This window comes from Hakea prostrata, chromosome 7, assembly GCF_041222555.1.
Source record: "Hakea prostrata isolate BN-2017 chromosome 7, UWA_Hpros_2, whole genome shotgun sequence".
Lineage (NCBI taxonomy): Eukaryota > Viridiplantae > Streptophyta > Magnoliopsida > Proteales > Proteaceae > Hakea > Hakea prostrata.
Genome location: NC_142606.1, coordinates 11,551,288 through 11,571,262, shown reverse-complemented (window position 1 = coordinate 11,571,262; position 19,975 = coordinate 11,551,288). Strand labels below are relative to the sequence as shown.

At 38.0% G+C, this 19,975-nt stretch overlaps 2 protein-coding genes and 1 non-coding gene across 4 annotated transcripts; 2 read left to right on the top strand and 1 right to left on the bottom strand.

Annotated features, from left to right (window-relative positions):
• The first annotated feature begins 740 nt into the window (after nucleotides 1-740).
• On the top strand, nucleotides 741-7,777 carry LOC149009774 (BTB/POZ domain-containing protein At5g48800-like). Of its 2 annotated transcripts, XM_089163644.1 has the most exons (4): nucleotides 1,157-1,259; nucleotides 2,397-2,463; nucleotides 3,981-5,159; nucleotides 6,844-7,776. In XM_089163644.1, the coding sequence occupies exons 1-4, from the start codon at nucleotides 1,186-1,188 to the stop codon at nucleotides 7,360-7,362; spliced, it is 1,839 nt and encodes a 612-aa protein (XP_089019770.1). In that variant the 5' UTR covers nucleotides 1,157-1,185; the 3' UTR covers nucleotides 7,363-7,776. The 2 variants fall into 2 exon arrangements, with proteins under 2 accessions (XP_089019769.1, XP_089019770.1); XM_089163643.1 differs by lacking the exon at nucleotides 2,397-2,463 and having other exon boundaries at nucleotides 741-1,259; nucleotides 6,844-7,777.
• Nucleotides 7,778-13,203: 5,426 nt separating this feature from the next.
• Nucleotides 13,204-17,132, bottom strand: LOC149009773 (cytochrome b5-like). Its single transcript, XM_089163221.1, has 3 exons — nucleotides 16,741-17,132; nucleotides 13,779-13,845; nucleotides 13,204-13,685 (listed from the first exon to the last, which is right to left on the bottom strand). Exons 1-3 carry the CDS (start codon nucleotides 16,831-16,833, stop codon nucleotides 13,435-13,437), a joined length of 411 nt encoding a protein of 136 aa, XP_089019347.1. The 5' UTR covers nucleotides 16,834-17,132; the 3' UTR covers nucleotides 13,204-13,434.
• A 335-nt stretch (nucleotides 17,133-17,467) lies between these two features.
• Nucleotides 17,468-17,541, top strand: TRNAT-AGU (transfer RNA threonine (anticodon AGU)). The gene has a single exon. It is a non-coding gene; the product is annotated as a tRNA-Thr (tRNA).
• Nucleotides 17,542-19,975: the final 2,434 nt, after the last annotated feature.

The window sequence follows — 19,975 nt, the reverse complement described above, 5'->3', positions numbered from 1 at the left end:
TTCGAAGGGCATTTTGGTCATTTTGGCTTGAAATTTGATGTGAAAACCTATTTTGAGGCCAATACACATATTGAAAGTGTTATTTTGACCAAAAACATCATTTAAACTAATGTTCTTAATTGACACATATCCGACTATATGATCATCTAAAGTCTACAACGTAATATTCGGCAATAACGAAGGAAGATGTACTCATAGATGTCGAAGATCGGACCAAAATATTGTGAAAAGTACAAGAAATAAAAGAGAGAGGCTTGGAGAAGTTTGGAAAGGGGAGAGAAATTCGGTTGAAAATTAGACTGAATTCTTATTTATCACCGACACTAGGCGATATATTGTCGATATCACCGACTTTATATATAAGTCATGTCGCTGGGGGAATCGTGTCACCCCGGCAATATATTGCCAACACACTATACCATGGTTTCACCACAATAAGTAGCAATTAACTACCCAAAAAAAAATTATGCATTCTTTTCAGTGGGTTTTTTTCGTTTTCTTTTTCCTCTAACCCTTTTGCCATGTGAATTAGCACCTCTCGATTCGATGTTAAAACCCTAGTTCCACCCTACTTGAAGGGCCTATATGTAAAATTTGGTTTATAAAAGGGATGGCTCGTATTTTGTATGGTTTTGGAGGGGTGCATGTAAAAAATTCCTGGTATAAAATTTGCATAAGACAGAATATTATACCGATTCAAAATCGTTGCAAAAGCAATCATTGGAAAGCAGGGAGAGAATCTCTTTGTAGACTTTCATCACAAAATCCCCGAAATTTTCTCCCATTTGCTGCTTCTGCCTGCTTTTCCGTTTTGTTCCTCTCTTGTTTGACTCCTTTTTTTGAAAAGTAAAAACTACTCATTCCCGCTTTTCTTTTTCCTCCTGCTGACAAGCTTCGGTTTTTTGACTTAAGCGTGTAACAAGCCCAGCTTTTGCTCCTCTTTACAGGCCGTGTTGTAGGGTATTGGCTTCAGAAAATCCACAGGAAGAGCAAAAGCTTAAGCTCTGTGTGACCCACCAACAAGGGCAACCTCCTTCACGTCAACTGTTTGATAGGAGATGGCCCGACACTGTCACCAACAACAACAGCAGCAACAGCTGGGTTTCTATTGTCATCTTGACTCTCTGTTCAATTCACTCTCTCTTTCACCTTCTTTCTGCAATCTGTTACTTGGGCTTTTCTACAATGGACCGGAAAGACAAGCAGCATCCTCAGCAGCTCTGCTTGTCGAAATCTTCAAGACTTCGTTGCAACGACTGGTTTGTTCTCTCTGGGTTTATTTGTTTTCATGGAATTGGTGCTTCTGTAAAGATTTCCCCCCCCCCCCCCCCTTTTTTTCTTCTTTTTTCTGGGTTGCTTCAAGTTTTCTGGTCAGGGTCTTATTTTCGGTCCAATTTCAGTCTTTTGATGAGTTGGTTGCAGTGGGTTCTAGTAAATATTTTGATTGTTGGAGGAAGATTTTTTCTGGTCTCTTAAGGCTTTTTGTAGCAGAAACAACCATTGGGTAGTGCTTTAAACGGAAGAGGAGAAACTTGTGAAGTGAGATGTTTCTTCATTTTTTTATATTCAATGTTGACTGTGAACATCTTTACCATATTCCGTCCACGACAGGATTGTTGATGTTTCCTTCAGCCACAGGCATTCAGGGTCTTCTTTGTTAAATCCAAAATCATTTATTTCCATGGTCTCTTTCTGCTCTATCTCTAAGCAGCCCCATCCATGAAGCTGACTCAGTAGAGAAGAAGATGCAGAATACGGACTTGAACGTTTACAACCATAGCCATCTACAAAGCATGGCTCTTTATGTGCTTCCTGCACTTGCTCTCGTGTTCACTCTTTTTCTACTTAATTCCTTTTGTATTTTCTGAAAACTAGATTGACCTCAATGACCAAAGAACTTATTGTTACTTGCTATTTTCTTTTCCTTATGTCTATAATTAAGAAAGAAAGTTGATCACTCTCTCAAATTGAACTCATTGGAAGGCAAGGATCCATGTAGCCAACCCCATTTAGTTGATAGGCTTGCCGTTGTTATTGTAAGTCAATCACTCTAATATTATCAAATTAGTTTAATTCCTAGTATTCTAGATAATGGAGACAAGAATAACATACATGTCATGAGAATCATTCCTAAACTTTATGATTCTCTTATGTTGCAATTATTGAGTATGGCATTCTTTTTTAGGGTTGAAGTTTTCACATGCATTAAATGCTTAATGGCTGCTCTTCAGAATCTTTTTTCTCACACTTGTTTTTGCACCAAACTCACTTCCTTGGTGCTGTACCAGAACCCATGTGGCATAATTGAGATTTTGAGCTTCTATTCTTTAGATTGTTATTAAATTTCTGAAAATATTTTTTTCTTTTGTTAGTAATTAGCTAATTTTTCATTGCAGGATTTTTTCAGATGTTCCTAGTGATATTACTATAGAAGTTAGTGGAAAAACCTTTGCTTTACATAAGGTAAATCTCTACATATATCAATTTTTAATGCCTCTCTCATCCCATGAAATCCATTCTGAAAGTGGTGAAAGTATCTTGAATGGTGATGCATGACAGCACCTTAAATGCATCTGTTTCCCTAACCAACCTCCCTCGCTTCAACCAGAGACAAGCAAGGATGGACCCCACCTGGGGCAGGCATAAGCTGTCATTTTGCCAGTGTCTGGTTTGAGGAAGGGAGGTCAGGCCATTGGGGAGGGCCGGATCCTCTTACAAGTCCCTAAAGATCAAAAGTTAATCATACACTCCAACAAAAGAAAGGGAAATACCAACAAGGTAAGAGCATCACCAATATGTAGCATTCCAATGCCGACTTGTAGAGGCTTTGGAGGACCACTTACCTTTCAGAATTTGTCTTGCAGAACTTCTCTAATGTCCTTCTGGAGCCTTGCTTCATCCAAATGTATAAAGATCCTGGCAGCACTTAAAAGCCAAGTAGTCTACCATTGAGTTAGCAATCTGGAAATGTATAGGTGTAGAATGTAGAAGCAATTGGAATTAGTCAAAAGTAGAGATATTGCATTGCACTACCCAGGCTGCTGCTTCAGAAGTTGGGAAAAGGAATGGGGAGTTTCGGATACTATTGTTCTGTGTACATATGATTGCCAGCCATGGCTGACAGTTGTGAATATGGGAACAAGTAAGATATTGTTAGGTTCCCAGTACCTTTTTTGGCCAATAGGTAGCCAGTACTTGAGACTTCAGAGAATGGATTGCGTTCCTTGCTGATAATCATTATCTAGTCATTGTGGCACTTCAAATTTATGGCCTATAACAGCTTGAGACATATTGTTTAGAATCACTATAAATATTATTTTATTTCCAGTCCTCTTCCTCATCTCTACTTGTAATTAAAAGTATAGTTTGAGATTCCAATTTGGATGCTTCTGTCAGATGTCCTTTTACAAGAATGGAATTGTCGTCCAAGGACTTTTGAACTGGTCATTACCCAAAACAGACTTCTTCGACAATAGATTTGTGAGATTAGGAACTGCCATTTTAGCAAGGAGTAGGGGAGTAAGGAGAAATAGAAATAAAGTTTTGGTGGATGACCAATTATTCTTAGCTTATAACTTGATTCATGGCATATTTTATGCTTCCAATACTGCTTCAAGTTGCAGCCATTGTATGGCAAATTCCATATATAATGAAATAGACAGGTGAGTCAAATTATCAAAAGGATGAGCCACCTTGTAAACTGTTGTCATAATAACAAAAATACTTAAATTTTTCAGATATTCTGAGACATGTGTGAAGCGCCACTGCATGTAGACAAATAAAATGCCATAGCCAAATCCTTCTCTTGTTGGCATGTCTCCCTTAAGCTGTCATTTTAATTCATTTGAAAATATGCTGCATCTTGATTTAAATCTCTACCAAAGCCAGCAAGTCTCTGCCTATTTCTAGTTTCATCTTTTGAATAAAATGCATATTGAAGGCTGCACAGGATTCTAATCTTCTTAATTTGGAAAATGTAGTTTCCTCTAGTGGCTAGAAGTGGGCGGATCAGAAAGCTGGTTGCAGAGCATAGGGATTCTGATATTTCAAGGATAGAGCTTGTTAACTTACCTGGTGGAGCTGATTCATTTGAGCTGGCTGCAAAGTTTTGTTATGGCATTAACTTTGAGATTACATCTTCGATTGTTGCTCAACTGTGTTGTGTTTCTGATTACCTGGAAATGACTGAGGAATATGCAAATGACAACCTTGGTTGCCGTGCTGAAGCATATATAGATACTGTTGTATGCAAGAACCTTGAAATGTGTGTTGAAGTATTGCAACAATGTGAGAATCTGCTGCCTCTCGCTGATGAGCTTAAAATAGTTAGCAGATGTACTGATTCTATAGCTTCCAAGGCATGTGCAGAACAGATAGCCTCTAGCTTCTCACGCTTAGAGTATAGCAGCTCAGGGAGGCTCCACATGAACAAGCATACCAGCAAATGTGAAGGAGATTGGTGGATTGAAGATTTGTCTATTCTTCGTATTGACTTGTATCAGAGGGTCATAGTAGCAATGAGGTGTCGAGGGGTCCGTCCTGAGAGCATTGGTCTGTCACTTGTAAATTATGCCCAGAAGTTTTTGACGAAAAAACCCAGCTTGTGGAATGCATCAACCCAATTAAGGGTTGATTTGGTTGTTGATTCTGTTGGCCATGAGCAAAGACTCATGGTTGAGACTATTGTCAGCCTGTTGCCTGTAGAGAAACTTGCTATCCCGGTCAGTTTTCTTTTTGGGCTTTTACGGACTGCAGTGATGCTTGATTGCACAGTTGCTTGCAGGCTTGATCTTGAGAGAAGGATCGGCGCACAACTGGAAATAGCTACTCTTGATGACCTTCTGATTCCATCTTTTCGCCATGCTGGTGACACTTTATTTGATGTCGACACAGTTCATAGAATCCTAGTGAACTTCTCTCAACATGATTACAGTGAAGATGATATGGAGGATGAATCTACTTATGAATCTGATGACCTTCACTCACCCTCTCAAACTGCATTGCTCAAAGTTGCAAAGCTCATCGACAGTTACCTTGCTGAAATTGCTGCTGATTCAAATCTGACATTCACAAAGTTCATTGCCATTGCAGAGTCTCTACCAGAACATGCACACACTATCCATGATGGCCTTTACCGAGCAGTTGATATTTTTCTCAAGGTAAGCACCTCTTTTGTCTTTCTGTTAAGTTACAGTTTGAAACATAATGTATTTTTATAAAATTTAAATGCAAAACAACAATAAAGAAAGAGAGAGAGAGAGCTTGGTTATAACTTGTATGATGTATATGAACCATATTAAACTGTAGACAGAAGTAAGATTTACATAGTTTCTGATGGATATTTGTGAAGCTCTATATTGATGGGGTTTTTTCCTTTTCTTTTTTATTTAATGTGATCTTTATTCATGTTTAATTGTGTATCAAGGGTTATAGTCTATGGGCGTGGACAGTGTTCCATGGGATAGAATTTATTTGTTAGTCTTTTTAGTCATTTCCTATTGTAATTAGAGTTAGGTGTCAATCCTTTTTATTTTAGTCACACTGACTCTTTGTAAGGAATCCTACTTAGAGTTGATTGTTGGTTACTATAAAGGAGGCAAGTCCATAGTGAAATTTTTTTGTAATTTCATATTAAGATGTTCTATTCCTCTGCCTCTGCCTATCTGTCCCCTTTTTTCAGTTCTTCTTCTTTGTCCTCCCTGCACTGCTAGTTTTCTAGGCTTTCATATTCTTACATTATATCAAAGCTTTGTTAATCTTACCTTCTCAGGTAGTCAATTCTGTTTTGATTATCCAAAAGAGGATCTTTCCCTTTGGTTCTCAGCACCCTATGCTGCCCTATCTACCTTGTGAAGACCCAGTTGTTGACTGTAAGAAAATAAACTGGGGTTTCCCTTGTATATGGTATCTACATTAATTCTTACCTACTACAAATTAATTCTGTGGAGGGTTTCTCCATTAGAAGATCAATGGAAGTATTTCCTTGTGATACTCTGTTTTGAGGCTGATGCAACGACTATTTTCACTGAATTTTGCCGGAGTTTTTCCTTCTTGGTGATACCCTGTTCCTGGAATAGATTATTACGTAATCAAAATCTGCACTACTGATTTAAGTGAGACTTTGAGGAACCAGTGGCTGTCTTAAGTTTCATTGAACTTAATATCAGGAAAGATGATATTACTTCTGATCGTCCCCTTTGTGTTCTTCACAATCTCAAGAAAAGAAAGGAGATTGAAGGACATGAGAAGGATGGTCTAAATAGTTCTACAACACTACTCCTACAGTGCTTTAGTTACCTCTGATGTATCCCTTCTTTAGTGGCATCATCAGCAAATTGTTCTCAGTTGCAAGAATATTTCTCTACTTGAGTGTGAAGCATGTAAGCTTGGAAAGCATCACTATACTTCATACCCATCTCAAGATGTTCCACACAGTTCTTTGTTTCCTTGGTTCACTCTGATGTATGGGGTCCGTGTCATGTTATGTGGTACGTTTGTCTGTTTTTTCTAATTTTTGGTAGACAATTATCCTCACGTGATATGGTTATATCCAACAAAGGATTGTTTTGAACTTTTTTTCAATCTTAGTCTGAAATAAAGACTCAGTTTGGTTTGCTGATTGATGTTTTTCATTCCAATAATTCTTTAAAATATATCCAATGCAAAATATCTGACTTTTGTACTGATCATGGCATAGTACATCAAATTATTTGCTCTTGAACTTCCCAACATAATGGTGTGGCTGAGCAGGAAAATAAATGGCACTTACTATCCTCAAATTTATCTTGATATTAGGTCATCTCTTTTGCTTCCATGATCACACTTTGTGGATTCCTATTTCAGGCTCATCAGGGTTTATCAGATTTGGAGAAAAAGAAGCTATGTAAATTGATTGATTTCCAAAAACTCTCACAAGAAGCAGGTGCACATGCAGCACAAAATGACCGTCTCCCACTCCAATCAACTGTGCAAGTGCTTTATTTTGAGCAGGTAAGGCTCCGAAATTCATTATGCTGCTCTTATCCAGATGACAACCATAAACCAATGCACCAGTCATGGCGGATCAACAGTGGTGCACTCAGTGCGACAATGTCACCTCGTGACAACTATGCATCCCTAAGAGGAGAGAACCGAGAGTTGAAACTGGAACTGGCTCGACTGCGGATGAGGCTGAATGATCTGGAGAAGGAACACATTTTTATGAAAAAGAACATCGAGAGATCTAACTCTACCAACTTTATGAGCTCTTTTTCAAAGAAGATCAGCAAGATGAATCTGTTTGGGCATAGTTCTTCAAGGTCATCAAGTTCTCCCTCAAAGTATTCACAAAGAACAGACTCAAGAGTTGTGGGGAGGACATAAGCATGCTTCTTAGGAAAGAAACTCCTTATTTGGAACCTTCCTCTCTTTCTGCCATACTCACGTTAACCCCTTACCTTTATCCACCTTGTTAATGCAATGGTGGCTTTAACTAGAACCAGCTGGGCCTTGTTTTCAAAACTGGTGGTTTTTCGTGGGTGACTATCTAAAATCCTTGACTCTCATGATGAAAAATCTCTTTCCAGACATACAGAAAGTATGAATGTATAGCCATTAGAAGTGATTGAGTGTTCAGTTTATATCAACGTACAGATCTTTCACATTGTTTTATTAGAATTCTTTTTCTATCACTAATATAATGTGAAAAGGGCTCGGTATAAAATAGTAAGTACAAAACAAAATGTTCAACCATTAAGAAGAAAAAAAACTACTTCAGCTCTTGCCAGCAGAGAAAATAAAGTAATTCCTTGATTCTGTTCTCATGATGAAAACCTCTCCTGTCATCTTATGGGTTAAAGCAGTTTATCTGCAGTTGTGACTATAATAATAGTATTAATTCATCATATATCCATATTCAAATCATGCCAATGAAGGTCCTGATACTATTAATTGGTTGGTTATTTCTCCTTCTAGTCTATCTCTTCAGTAACGTCAGTAAGAGTTAACAGCATGACTTCCTTTCTCTGATAAATATGATGAAAATGCATATGTTCTACTGAGGTTTTGCATCATACATTTCATGTCTTTTAAATGTGGTAACACTTTGAAGAAGAAATATATGGATTATTAGTTATTACAAACTACTACAGAGTATTCACATTAGAAGAATGAAAAAAGAGTGCAAACATCACAACTGTGTGCTGATACAGAGTACAGACAAGAGAGCGGTGTAAACATAAAACATTTTATCTGAAGCATGAATAACAACAATTCATATAAGATGATCTATCAGAAACGTTCCATCCTCGGTCTTTGCTTGTTCATGATGCCTCGTTCATGATGCCTCTTTGTCCACAGTGATCTAACATCGAGAATCTAGAAGTTTCATACATGCACCCAAAAGCATGTTAAGTTGCAGAAGACAAGAAATCAAAGGAGCAATGCGTAATTCAAAGAGTAGATGGAAGGAAGGAATAAAAATTTAAAAAAAAAAAAAAAAAGACTGCAGGTCATCTGCAAATTAAGTAACCAGAAGAAACTCATCGTCGATCTCCCTTTGCTCCTTGAGTGGCAAGACAAAGGTCACCCTGCGACCGTTTGGTTTTCTACCATTGTCACTTTGTGTCCTTAAACATGACTTCTTTGCACGTAGCTGGGTAGGAGTTTCAGCACTATCACTGGTGTGATAATCATCCTTGCTGGTATGATGAGGCCTCACTCCAAACCAAGAGTTACCTAGAGAACCTTTTTCAATTTCTTGATGAGGTTGTTGCTTGATGGTCATCTCAAGCCATGACTCAACCCATGAACGAGACTCTGAAGATAGCAGATTGATACCATGATCATGGGTTGTATTCCTAAGAACCTCTTGATCAGAACAGGACTCAAGTGGGAGATCTTTCTCGAAAAATTGGTCATGATCTTGGTCAGCATATGTGCTTATAGCAGGAGAGCAGCCACTGGGTTTCTGCAACAGATGTCTGCTGGAGGTTTGTTGCTCTGGGATCATCTCACAGTTAGAAATTCTTGGAGATTGTTGTTGTTTAACATGATGATTTGCAAGTCGTAGCGTGGCAATCAGTTTAGCCCGAGGATCATCGACTGAGAGTTGTTTTTGCAGACGAATGCGACCAGGATCTCTGGAAGATGGAGACTTCTTAGCTTCTGACTCATATGTTGGTGATTCTCTAGAATTTTGAGAGCTAGATCTCGTTGAAAAAATTTGATTTTCTAATCGATAAGCTCTGATCAAATCACGAATTACATGGTTGGGGATGATGTAGAACACTCTTCCTGGCTTCAGAATAGATTCAGGCTGGATAACAATCCATGGTTTGGTCCAAAAATCTGGAAGAGTAACGCTATGCTGTGGATTCTTTAACATGACTTCTCCGGCAGTAATTGGCTCATAATAAAATTCCACCAACCATCCCAGGAAGACCAGCTTCAGCACACCTTCCTCGCTTGTCACTACTCTGGGTGGCATTGTTTCTTGAGATGGGCAAATACAGAATTCTCTCTAATCAATCTGGTACCGAAGAACATAAACATTAAAAGGTGATTCTTCAGGGGAGCGGCACATTCTAGATCCAATCACCACAAAAAAAAATGAGTTGGAAAGAGAATTCCAGAAGGGAGGGAAACAAATCAAGATGGTGCCCAATAATGATTATAGTTGGAATGTTTCATACCCTAATTTCAATCATCTGGGAAACCCTGAATCTTCTATTATGTTGTTCCCTGAAAGTTTGAAGCTGTATTTAAATGGGAAAACCTGAAGCTCATCTGAAATTAATCAATCTGTCTTGGCGGGAAAACTCTGTTCTTAAACAACTTTCTGTTACGGTTAAAGCTAGCTGGGCTGGCTGGGCTTGACTTTCTAACTTTTATTGGATTTATTTTCTATTTATGGGCTTTGATTCTATAACTTTTTGACCGACTAGCCCGCTTAGCCATTAGAAGTTTAGTTTTTCTTTTTTTTTGGGTCAGAATTTTTGAAAGAAAAAAAATATGTATGTTTACAGAGCACTTCTATTTTGCTCTTGGTTACCCGTAGTTTGAGGGGTAGGTTTTTTTTTTTTTTTTTTCTCTTTTCAAGGTTTTCTCAACCTAAATAACTAAAATTAAATGAAATTATCAAGTTTCAAATTAATTCTCTAACCAAAAAATAAATTTAAATATTCAAATTAGCTAGTTGAAATCCCATAGCCACAACTAATGGTGTCAACAGTTCGGTTTCAGTCTGGTCTTTTCAATTTCTGGCTGAAAGGTCTAAAACCCAACACTGACCATTAACAAGATTTCACTTTGGAATTAGTTTGGGTTAGAGTTGAATTAGTTTTGAGAACATAAATCTCTTTTTCTTTTTCTTTTTCTTTTTTTTTTTTTTTTTTTTTTATGGTGTATAGAAATTTATTGATCACTATCGGCAAGACAGCTCGCATCAAAGTACAAAGCTCTAATAACTAGGGAGTGGAATTGTGCCAAACTATCCTTTCGACTCAAGGTAGGGCTTTTCTAGCCAAGAGGTCAGCCACGTTGTTACCTTGCCTGGGAACAAAAGAGAACTTGCAAGTGCAAAAAGAGAGTGAAAGATGGTTAATGTCAAGGATCAAATCATGGGTTCAACTTCAACATTATGCATTAAATGCACAGCATTGTGCTGCTAACGGTAGAGATTTCGATCTCGACCATCCGTCTCGCTTTTAAGTTTCAACCACCAACATGACGGACGGCCGAGATTTCAATCTCGACCGTTGGCAGCAGGTGATGTGCATTTAATGCGCAGCATTCAAGTTTGACCCTCAAATCATGCACTTGAACTGGACCTGCATGATTGCCTTCTATGAGCCTAGTCAGTTCCAGACAATCTACCTCTACCTCCATAAAATCCAACCCTTCAGCCAAGGCCCATAACATGCCTTCTCAGGCAACCAGTGCCTGAATCCCATAAGTTCTTCCATGTCCACTGTTGGATGGGATTCACCAGCATCCATAATATTGCAAATGTGATGATATGTGGTTTTAATGGAAAAGATGCCATTAGAAGCTGGCCCCCAAACCTGTTGATATCCAGATGGAAAAGACTCAACTTGGCTTGCAATATTAGCCCCCCTATACTTTCTCAAATCATTAGTTTATGAAAATTACTATTAACCCTTAATGTAGATTACTTGTTGAGCCCCTATACTTTTTAAAATCATTATTATCAAGTCGAGGTAACCGCTCACTCAACCAACAGTTTCAACCCAAATCTTACATGAGAAACCAAACTTCTAGGCATATTTTCTTTCAATGTTCTTTCTCCAAGGTTGTCTAGTTCAAATCATCACTTTCAGTTCTCTCCTCCAAACAGTAGATCAATAATATGAATGATTGGTTTACATGTTTTTTTTGGATGAATAATTAATCAATTAACGAAACAAGAAAACAAAGAACAGATGAGCCAAGGGCTCACATCAAATAGAAGGGATGAATTGGGAGTTAAGTACCCAGGTAACAACAATGAGCCTGTTCCTTAGGGAGTCAACTACCGGGGGGAGGGAGAGAGAGGAGATCCTAGATGATACATCGAAATATATAGCACTCCAAATAGCATCGATAGAGCGGGATTTTGAATTCCAGCGCCTGAGATTACGTTCCCACCATAGATGGTGAACTGTGGCACCAAATACGAGCTTACCAATCGGATCACAGATAAATGAACCTGGGAACTTGCTGAAAATCCAAGACTAGTCACGGGCAAACCCAAAGGAGCAGCGGGAGCGGGGCCAAATGTAACTAAGGGCTTTCTTCCAAAGGGCACTAGATAAAGGGCAGGTAAAGAAAAGATGTTCAATGTCCTCAGTACCATTCCAGCAAAGGATACATTTTGGGTTCACAAGGATCTGCCGGGAAATAAGGAAAGATTGGGTTGGCAGGGCTAAGTTTAGGGCTCTCCAAAAAGTGAGAGAGTGACGGGGTATATGGCCTTTAAACCAAACCAGAGGGGACCAAGGAGGGGGAGGGGAGGGGGAGCGGAAGAGGCTCCAAGCAGAGGACATGGTGAATGTTGGGACCTAATCTCCAGGGCTGATGAAAATAAACCAAGGAATCGGTTGTCTCTATCATCTTTTACTTTTTTGATATATTTGGAAAACCAGGAATGAACTTGGTATTCAAGAAATATGTTTGATCTCCTAAAGAAGTTATACATTTTTCAGAGAAGGCATAACTAGAGTTTATTTCAACTAATAATTATTATCCATGCTCGAATTTGAGTAAGTCAAATTCTCTGAATTCTCATGCGAAGGTGGAGAACCATGGTTGGACTTTCCCTCGCCAAACTAGCTAATCGAGTAATTTTCCCAAAATTATATGAAAATTGACTGCGATTCCTTTTGGTTGGAGAAGACAAAAAAAGAGGGGAAATCGGTGTTACTGTTAATGACAAATGGGGGGAAGTTGCTTTTAGGTTACTTTGAAGAAGTTGTTACAGATTCAACCATTATGGGGAAGCTTTAGCAATCAGAGCAGGTTTACTTCATGCTGCGAGTTTGAGATTAGACAATGAATTGGACTGCCTACAGTGCATCCATCAACTAAATCAAGATCATGCTGATCCATTGGAGTTGATGGATACTATCTTCTTCAAAGTTTGACATTTGCAGCATAACTTTTCTTCATGCTCTTCTCTCATATTCTAAGGTCTACTAAAAGAGATGCAGACCCCCTAGCCTGGTTAACCAATCATTTCATCGATTACCACTCTCTGACTCCAACATCTTTGTGATGTTGATGTCATTGCTTGTAATGCTTTTGTTAGGTGATGAATTTCCTTTCTATCACCCACAAAAAAAGGATTTTTTTCTTGAATGTCACACTGTAAGGTAAACCTGACACTTACCCTTCAGCTGAGTGTTGATGGATGCTAGTAGAATTCTTCAGAGAACCACAAATATTGACCTGCTCATCTGTATCACATTTATGTATCTTTCATTCATGTTTACCAAGAAGGAAAAGAAATGTATCTCTCATTCATAACCAGAAGTAGGAAAGGATGTCCCATTGCACATTTACAGTGTGAAGTCATCTAAGCAAGTTGCATTAACACTTTTGAACTGCAGTAATGGAGAGTGTGATTTAAGGCAGGCTAAAACCATACACATTCAAGCTCAAAGAATTTTGGAGAGACAACAATTGGCCCCCATGCCTGCCAAACCGAGGGAAAATATAACTAGCATCTGACAATTTGTAAGATTAATAGATTATTGAAGAAAGGAGAAACAGGGCCTTAGTACATAGAAGCAGCAAGGACTAGTAAACTTGTTGCACTGAGACACAAATAACCGTTATGCAAGTTGACTACACTACTGACCCCTGAGTTGTAATGTCTGTAAGCACAATAAAGAAAATTAATGGTTGTTTTAACCACAAATACAAACTTAGGCCCGTCCCAAGATGCACTCTCAGCAATTATGCAGATTTTGTGTAGAAGCGGATGGCAATAGCCAACCCCAGAATGGCAAGGGGCACCAGGAACTGGAGGAGCTTGATGATGAACTCTGGGGTCTTATCCTGGTTGTAGTTTGGCTGCTTGGGAGGTGTGTACTTGGTCTTGGTGGGAATCGTCGATACATCGATGTCCCCAACATAGTATTCATCCATCATCGCTCTTGCACTGGTACTGTGGCCAACATCCTCAAAATCATCAGTAGCATCCTTTCCTGCAAACAAAACATCACAGACATGACACTGAATGGGCTCGACTCAAACGGGCAATAGAACAGCATATTGTTGAATACTTTAATGTATTTAACCTGTCGCTGACAACAAAACCTCATCGCCACCAGGATGGTCCTCCAAGAACTTCGTTACATCATATACCTGTCCAGAAGATATACAATGCAAAATTTAAGGACATGGACAAGAAAGGACAAGGTCATTTAGTAAAATAGATACTCAAAAAAATGAACTACCAAGCTGAATACATCGTCCATTATAAAGGGTGGACATTCCCAGTGTGCATACTGGTATTGAAGACAATCAGCAAAATAGAAGATCAAACATTAGGATTATCAATGTCATTACTTGTATGTCTTCAAATCAGATTGACAAGGTTAAGATCAAGAGGACTCTAATCTTTCCATTATAGGGAACCATACATTGTGAATTCATGTTCATATGCAAGATATAAGGTGTTTTGGAATCCATACTTATTGCCGAAGGCTAATCTGGTCAGTATCTTTAGTGTCAATAAAGACAACTCCCTGACAGTGGAAAACTTCAATGAGGATTAGCTGAAGAGTATCATACACAGGTCTCACTGGCCAGACCTAACCCCATAAATTGAAATCCAGTTTCTGTCCCAGGACTCACCTTCTGGCATATAATTTTCTTGTTTCCATTTCCAAGAAAGAACTAAGAAAATGGAATTATGGAAATTTTCAGCAATTTACCACATCAACCAAAACAGTGACCCAAAAGCAGAATTGCAGTCATGTTCCTGCATTACTTTTCTTCTACCACCCCCCCCCCCCCCCACACCAAAAAAAAAAAACCTCAAAACTAAAATATCCGTCCAGAGACAAACATATGTATGATCGTCTATACCTAAGAAGAAATAAACTACACACACCTTTTCCAGCTGATGTCATACATTAACAGTTTTGTAAGAAAGCAGCTTCTTGAGTACACAAACATGTGTTTACAAAAGCATGTCCTTTGGATATTCTTGATGACAAGAAACAGGCGAGTGCAATCTTAAATGCATCTTAAGGGTTCCCAATCAATCTGAATGACTCCCATAACACTAGCTTCAAATAGAAGATGAGCTGCGTACATGATTCTTCTAAGCTGTCTCAAGCTTCTCTTGCAGAAACCCACCTTTTGAGGGAAAATTGAGTTTTGAGAATTTTGTTTCTAATCACTAACTGCAATACAGGTGTCAACCAATGAATTCCGTATTATCTTAAAAAGGGTTGAAGCTTGTCATTACAACTCCCGATCAACACAAGCCTAACATGAGTATGAGCAGAAGAGGTTAAAAGGTCAAGTCCATCAAAAGCATAAGATATTGACCATCGCTGTTTTTAACCCATTTTATTTGAAATCAGCAATGTTATTAGTTCACATAGTATGATCTACACTCTATAAGTCATAATGCTATTGAGGAAAGTGCAGCATATCACACAATCACCACTGGAACTTCAGTGGCATAGCTCATCTTTCACCATTTTGACCCAGAGGAATTCTGCTTTAGCCCTTGCTTCTAAAGTACCTTAACTTCCTATCAAGCTTCCACTGCATCAAAAGTAGGGGACTAAAATTATAATTCAGGACTGAATACACAGTATGGTACATCAACCTTTAATATTTTGCAGTTACCATGTGGAATATGTTGTATATAGTTACACAGTACCAAAATACTATATTTTCATAATTTTATAAATGGATGGAAAAAAGGGTAAATTTCAAACAAGAAACAAATAAGATACAATACAATCTTGAAGGGAGTAGAACATATACTCTTACCAAGAAAAAGTAGAACATACACAGGCCAGTTTTAGAGGAAGGAAAATGTACAAATAGAAATCAGAGTTGGTCAGCAGAAAAAACAATCTTGTAGGTAGAGTTTACAACAAGAAGATATGAAGCAAAGCCCACAAAACCTGTGCCTCCTACAATGTCCGAGATAGTATGCATCCAACTATAACTTCTAAAGAAAGAAGCTAAGCCAATACATAAATAGTGTAAGTAAAACTTGTTGTTCAGTAAAGCTACAAAATACAATAGATGGTAAAACTTGAATGAGAAAACTGATCATAACCGTGGATGGAATAGCCTCAGTCTCAATCTCACCAAGCAATACAAGCATAGAAGTATAAAACTTATGAAGGATAACTAATCTATCACTTGCCCTGGTAAACGTAGAAAACAATGTGGTGCCTGTTGTGACAAAGAAGATCACACCCAGATCTTGGATATAATGCATATAAATGACACATGAATGCCTTCAATCAAAGTAAATAACCGTCCTTCCAAAATAAAAAGCCATCCAGATGCAATTTTGTTGAGTCATACACCAAGAAATAGATGAGACAATAGACCAACAAGCACCCCCCAGGTTGGTGGGGATTTTACTATTGCTTTATTTATTTACTTTAAATGAGGCATTATATTCAGTCTACAATTTCTAAAAGAAAACCTAATCCTCCACACATAATCATTCACCTAATAGCAAACACCATGATGTCAAAGAAATAATCAAAACAAGGGAGATCAGTCATACTTATCTGAAAAAAATAATATGACCTACTTCTTCATTACAATCCTTAGAATAAAATATAAATTTGAAACCTACAAACTACAAATCACCAAGGCCATAAAAACCCAAGCTAAGTCCTCAAGGCTATAAAAATCCAAGCTGACCAGCATAGATATCTTTCCTTTGATGCAAAACATGTCTTCTACATTCCACGACAAGCCATCAAGGAACAGAACATAAGAAACATTAGGGAAAGAAAAAAGAAGCAAGCTTGCATTCCCCAATCTACTTTCAGTCGGAGATTAAGTCCTAAGTTTCAGCAGTGACAGAATCGCCATGAGCAATTCATCGCTGCAGAAGACCCTCACCCAGATCCAAGTATTGTTAGCACAATTAGTTTCAGATCCGTTCAACACTAGTATTACATGCAATGCCACTGGTGTGAAATAGGTACAGCGGAGAAAGACAATGCGAATCTATAAATGAAGACAAGGAATGTGCAAGAGTTGTATTACCTTCCCAAACATAATGAGCCAACAATCCTTGGAACTGTTGTGCTCTGCAACTTCTGCCAAAGTGTAGATCTTTGCATCACCATCAGCACCCATTATTCTTGTTCTTTCTTTGAGGAGGAGGAGAGAACAAATGGGGGTAATGCAGATCAAGCAAAACCAGATTAAACCCACCAAAGCCTCTTCTTTGTAGAGCTAGATTCTGAGGTCTGATGAGAAGAAATAAAGGTGGAAAAGTTTTAAACTGGGGGGAGAGACCACCGAGAGAGATACAGGGGATCGGAGGTAGAAGAAGAGGAAGAGGAAGGTGGTTGGTGTGCTTTCCTGGTGTCTTTGGTTGGTGGGTTACTTTTTTAGATCTGATTTTATGAGGCTGCTTTTGCCGTCAGAGTGGAAAGCCAACCAAATGTTTTAAAATAAACAGCGCTGCCACCAGTGCCACCTAAAACGAAATTTATTTTTAGCCAAAATAAAAAGTAAAAACTATAATACAATTTTTTTTTTTTTTTTTTTTTGTAAAAACTAGAATAATTTGTTTGCAGCAGCATTGGGCCGGCATTGCCAGTGAGGTAGCTGGTCCCAATTGCAATGGCAGTGCGTTGATAACATCTAAGAAAAGGGACAGAATAGTCATTTCCTTTGTGCCATATTCAACATTATTGATTAATGTTATTAAAGTCATCTGAATAAAACTTATTGTTAATTGGTTTAAGTTCCATTGATATGACTTGCTTTCGTAGCTCAGTTGGTTAGAGCACCCGTTTAGTAAGCGGGAGGTCTTGAGTTCAACTCTCAACGAAAGCATGTTAATTTTCATTTTTGCAAGAACATTTTCTCCTTGCTGTTGGATTGGAACTTCTGAAAAAAATCCAACGGCATTTAATAGGTTAAGCAAAATCAGCGACGTGTCTTTGTATTATCAATTGGATTGTGAAATTAAATCTAACTCTTCCAATAAATTTTCTATATTTTTCTCGAGAGAATTAGAGGGAAAATGTTGGATTTTGTGAAAGATTCATCAAACATAAATATATGAAAATTTATTGTTTATATCATTTGAGATGGAATTAAAAACAATAAAAGAGTCCTGAGATCTCAGGGAAGACAAAAAAAAAAAAAATCACTTCTTCAAAACGACAGCAAAAGAACTACTACTGCAATCAAAGGGTCCAAATTTAATGAATGCAGATGAAAAAATTTTCAGTAAAGCCAATGGAGAGAGAACATAGAAAGAAATAGAAGAAGGAAAAGAGGAAAAAGAAATAAATGTTATCTAACTGTCATTGTTTTCTTCTTTTCTTTTCTTTTCTTTTCTTTTTACTCTAACTAATCCATAACTAATGGGAGGAAAAATTGAATTTTATTGAACGGTTCAGATTTAGTCAACAAATCTGACGGTACAAAATTTAGAGCCGTGAATTAACATATTCACACGTCCGTTCAGCTACCGTTTTCCCTTTATGAGTCTCCTGTTTGTCTATTTTCAATTAATACAATTTTTTATTTTTGACCAAAAAAAAAGAAGAGAGGATTGTTTGACTAAGGTGTTGTTGGATTACCCCTTAAATCTTGAGGTCTAAAAAGGGTCATAGTCCAACGCCAAATTGAACCCGATCCTTTGTAATTTGCAACCCGCCCATAAAGGGATGGTTGTTTAGAACTCAGTCCCTACCATAATTTTCTTAGGGCCTATTTAGTTAAATGAATCTAAGGATTTCAAATCTACGGATTCATGGTTCAAAAAATTAATTGTTTGGTTAACTTCAAATCTATCGAAGTTCATAGAGTTCCATTGGGTTACTCCGCGTGAATCTGCAAATTTCATTAATTTTATACTTATTGTGGAATTTATGGATTTCACTCAATACCCAATAATGATTTAATTTACATTTTTAGGCAAAAAAATGAAATGATTTCATGAATCCAAAGATGTTTTATAACCAAACAGGTATCGATTCCTGAATCACAGGATTTGAAATCTCTGGATTCAAATAACCAAACAGGCCCTAAAGTAGCTAACCTTATGCCCGCACTAACCCTCATTCAAGGCTAATGTTACAACTGGCAGTTTTTTGCATGATTTTTGTTTATGATTTTCACCTAGATAAACATAAATGGCAGCGTTTGGTGTAATTTATACAGCCTATTTTTATTTATAAAATGTTGACAAAATACAAAACTGAAAACAGGTCTCCTCTTGTTTTAGGTTTATTTTTCCGGCACTTTTTAAAACACTTGTGCTTTAAATGAATATAATAAGTGAGGTTAAAACTATAAATTTGTATTCTTTTATAACACTCTCACTATCTTCATTGTCTATTTCTCGACAAAACCCTTTGTCATATTGAACATCGTTTATGTCTTGCTGTTTCTCATGACATTCCTCTATTGCTTCAAACACATAAAGGAAATTGATCTTTCTTGATCAACTTATGAACAGACCATCTAACAACAAATATCTCTTCTTCTTCTTTTTTTTTTCTTTTTCTTTTTTTCGGTAAGAAAAGGAACTTTATTGATTCAAAAGAAAACCTCTAGGAAGTTTACACATACAGGAATCAAAAGAGAAGGACCCAAGATAAAAAGGGGGGGGTGGTGGGGAATGTAAATACACAAATCAACCCTAGGAGATTGTTGCATTTTTTGCCAGTGTGTCCGCCACAAAGTTAGCCTCTCTGGGAATATGCAAGAAGGTGCATTCAGTGAAAGATGCACGGTACCTTGTGTCCGCGATAAATCGCCGACACAAGGCGATTTTTCGCTGTGTCGCTGGGGGGCGACACGAAACCCCCCAGCGACAATCGCCGACGGTCGAAAAGTCGCGACATCCACCATAACTGGTTTTCCGATTCTTGCAGGCGCATCCATGGATAACAGAGGAAGAAAGGGAGAAGCAGGCCTTTTAGGGCAGATTTCGTCAGGCTATCGATTTTACAGCATCCACAATTAGAACTTAGAAGCAGTAGCAGCAGCAGCATCTCTAGGAGGAGGAGGTCAGGACGGTGAGACTTTTAGGGCGGCGATGAATCTCAAGCGGCTAAACAGAGGAAGAGGAAGGGAAGAAGAAGAACACGCTTGACCCAGTGGAGAAAAAACACTCCGTTTGGAGGAATCCATCAATTTAAAAAACCGTAAAAAAAAATTAGAGAAGTAGCGATTCTAAAGACGGTGACAATTGTTTTTTCCGGCGACTCCTTGGTTGTTCGGTTGTTCCGTCAAGGGCGACTCCTTGGTTGTT

Excerpts from the sequence above, each read along its gene's own strand:
- LOC149009774 (XM_089163643.1), top strand. The coding sequence starts at position 1,059 with ATGGCCCGACACTGTCACCAACAACAACAGCAGCAACAGCTGGGTTTC. Across the intron at positions 1,260-3,980 it reads AGACTTCGTTGCAACGACTG|TTTCCTCTAGTGGCTAGAAG; the intron begins GTTTGTTCTCTC and ends TGGAAAATGTAG. Across the intron at positions 5,160-6,843 it reads CAGTTGATATTTTTCTCAAG|GCTCATCAGGGTTTATCAGA; the intron begins GTAAGCACCTCT and ends TTCCTATTTCAG.
- LOC149009773 (XM_089163221.1), bottom strand. The coding sequence starts at position 16,833 with ATGGGTGCTGATGGTGATGCAAAGATCTACACTTTGGCAGAAGTTGCA. Across the intron at positions 13,846-16,740 it reads GGCTCATTATGTTTGGGAAG|GTATATGATGTAACGAAGTT; the intron begins GTAATACAACTC and ends TCTTCTGGACAG. Across the intron at positions 13,686-13,778 it reads GGTTTTGTTGTCAGCGACAG|GAAAGGATGCTACTGATGAT; the intron begins GTTAAATACATT and ends TTTTGTTTGCAG.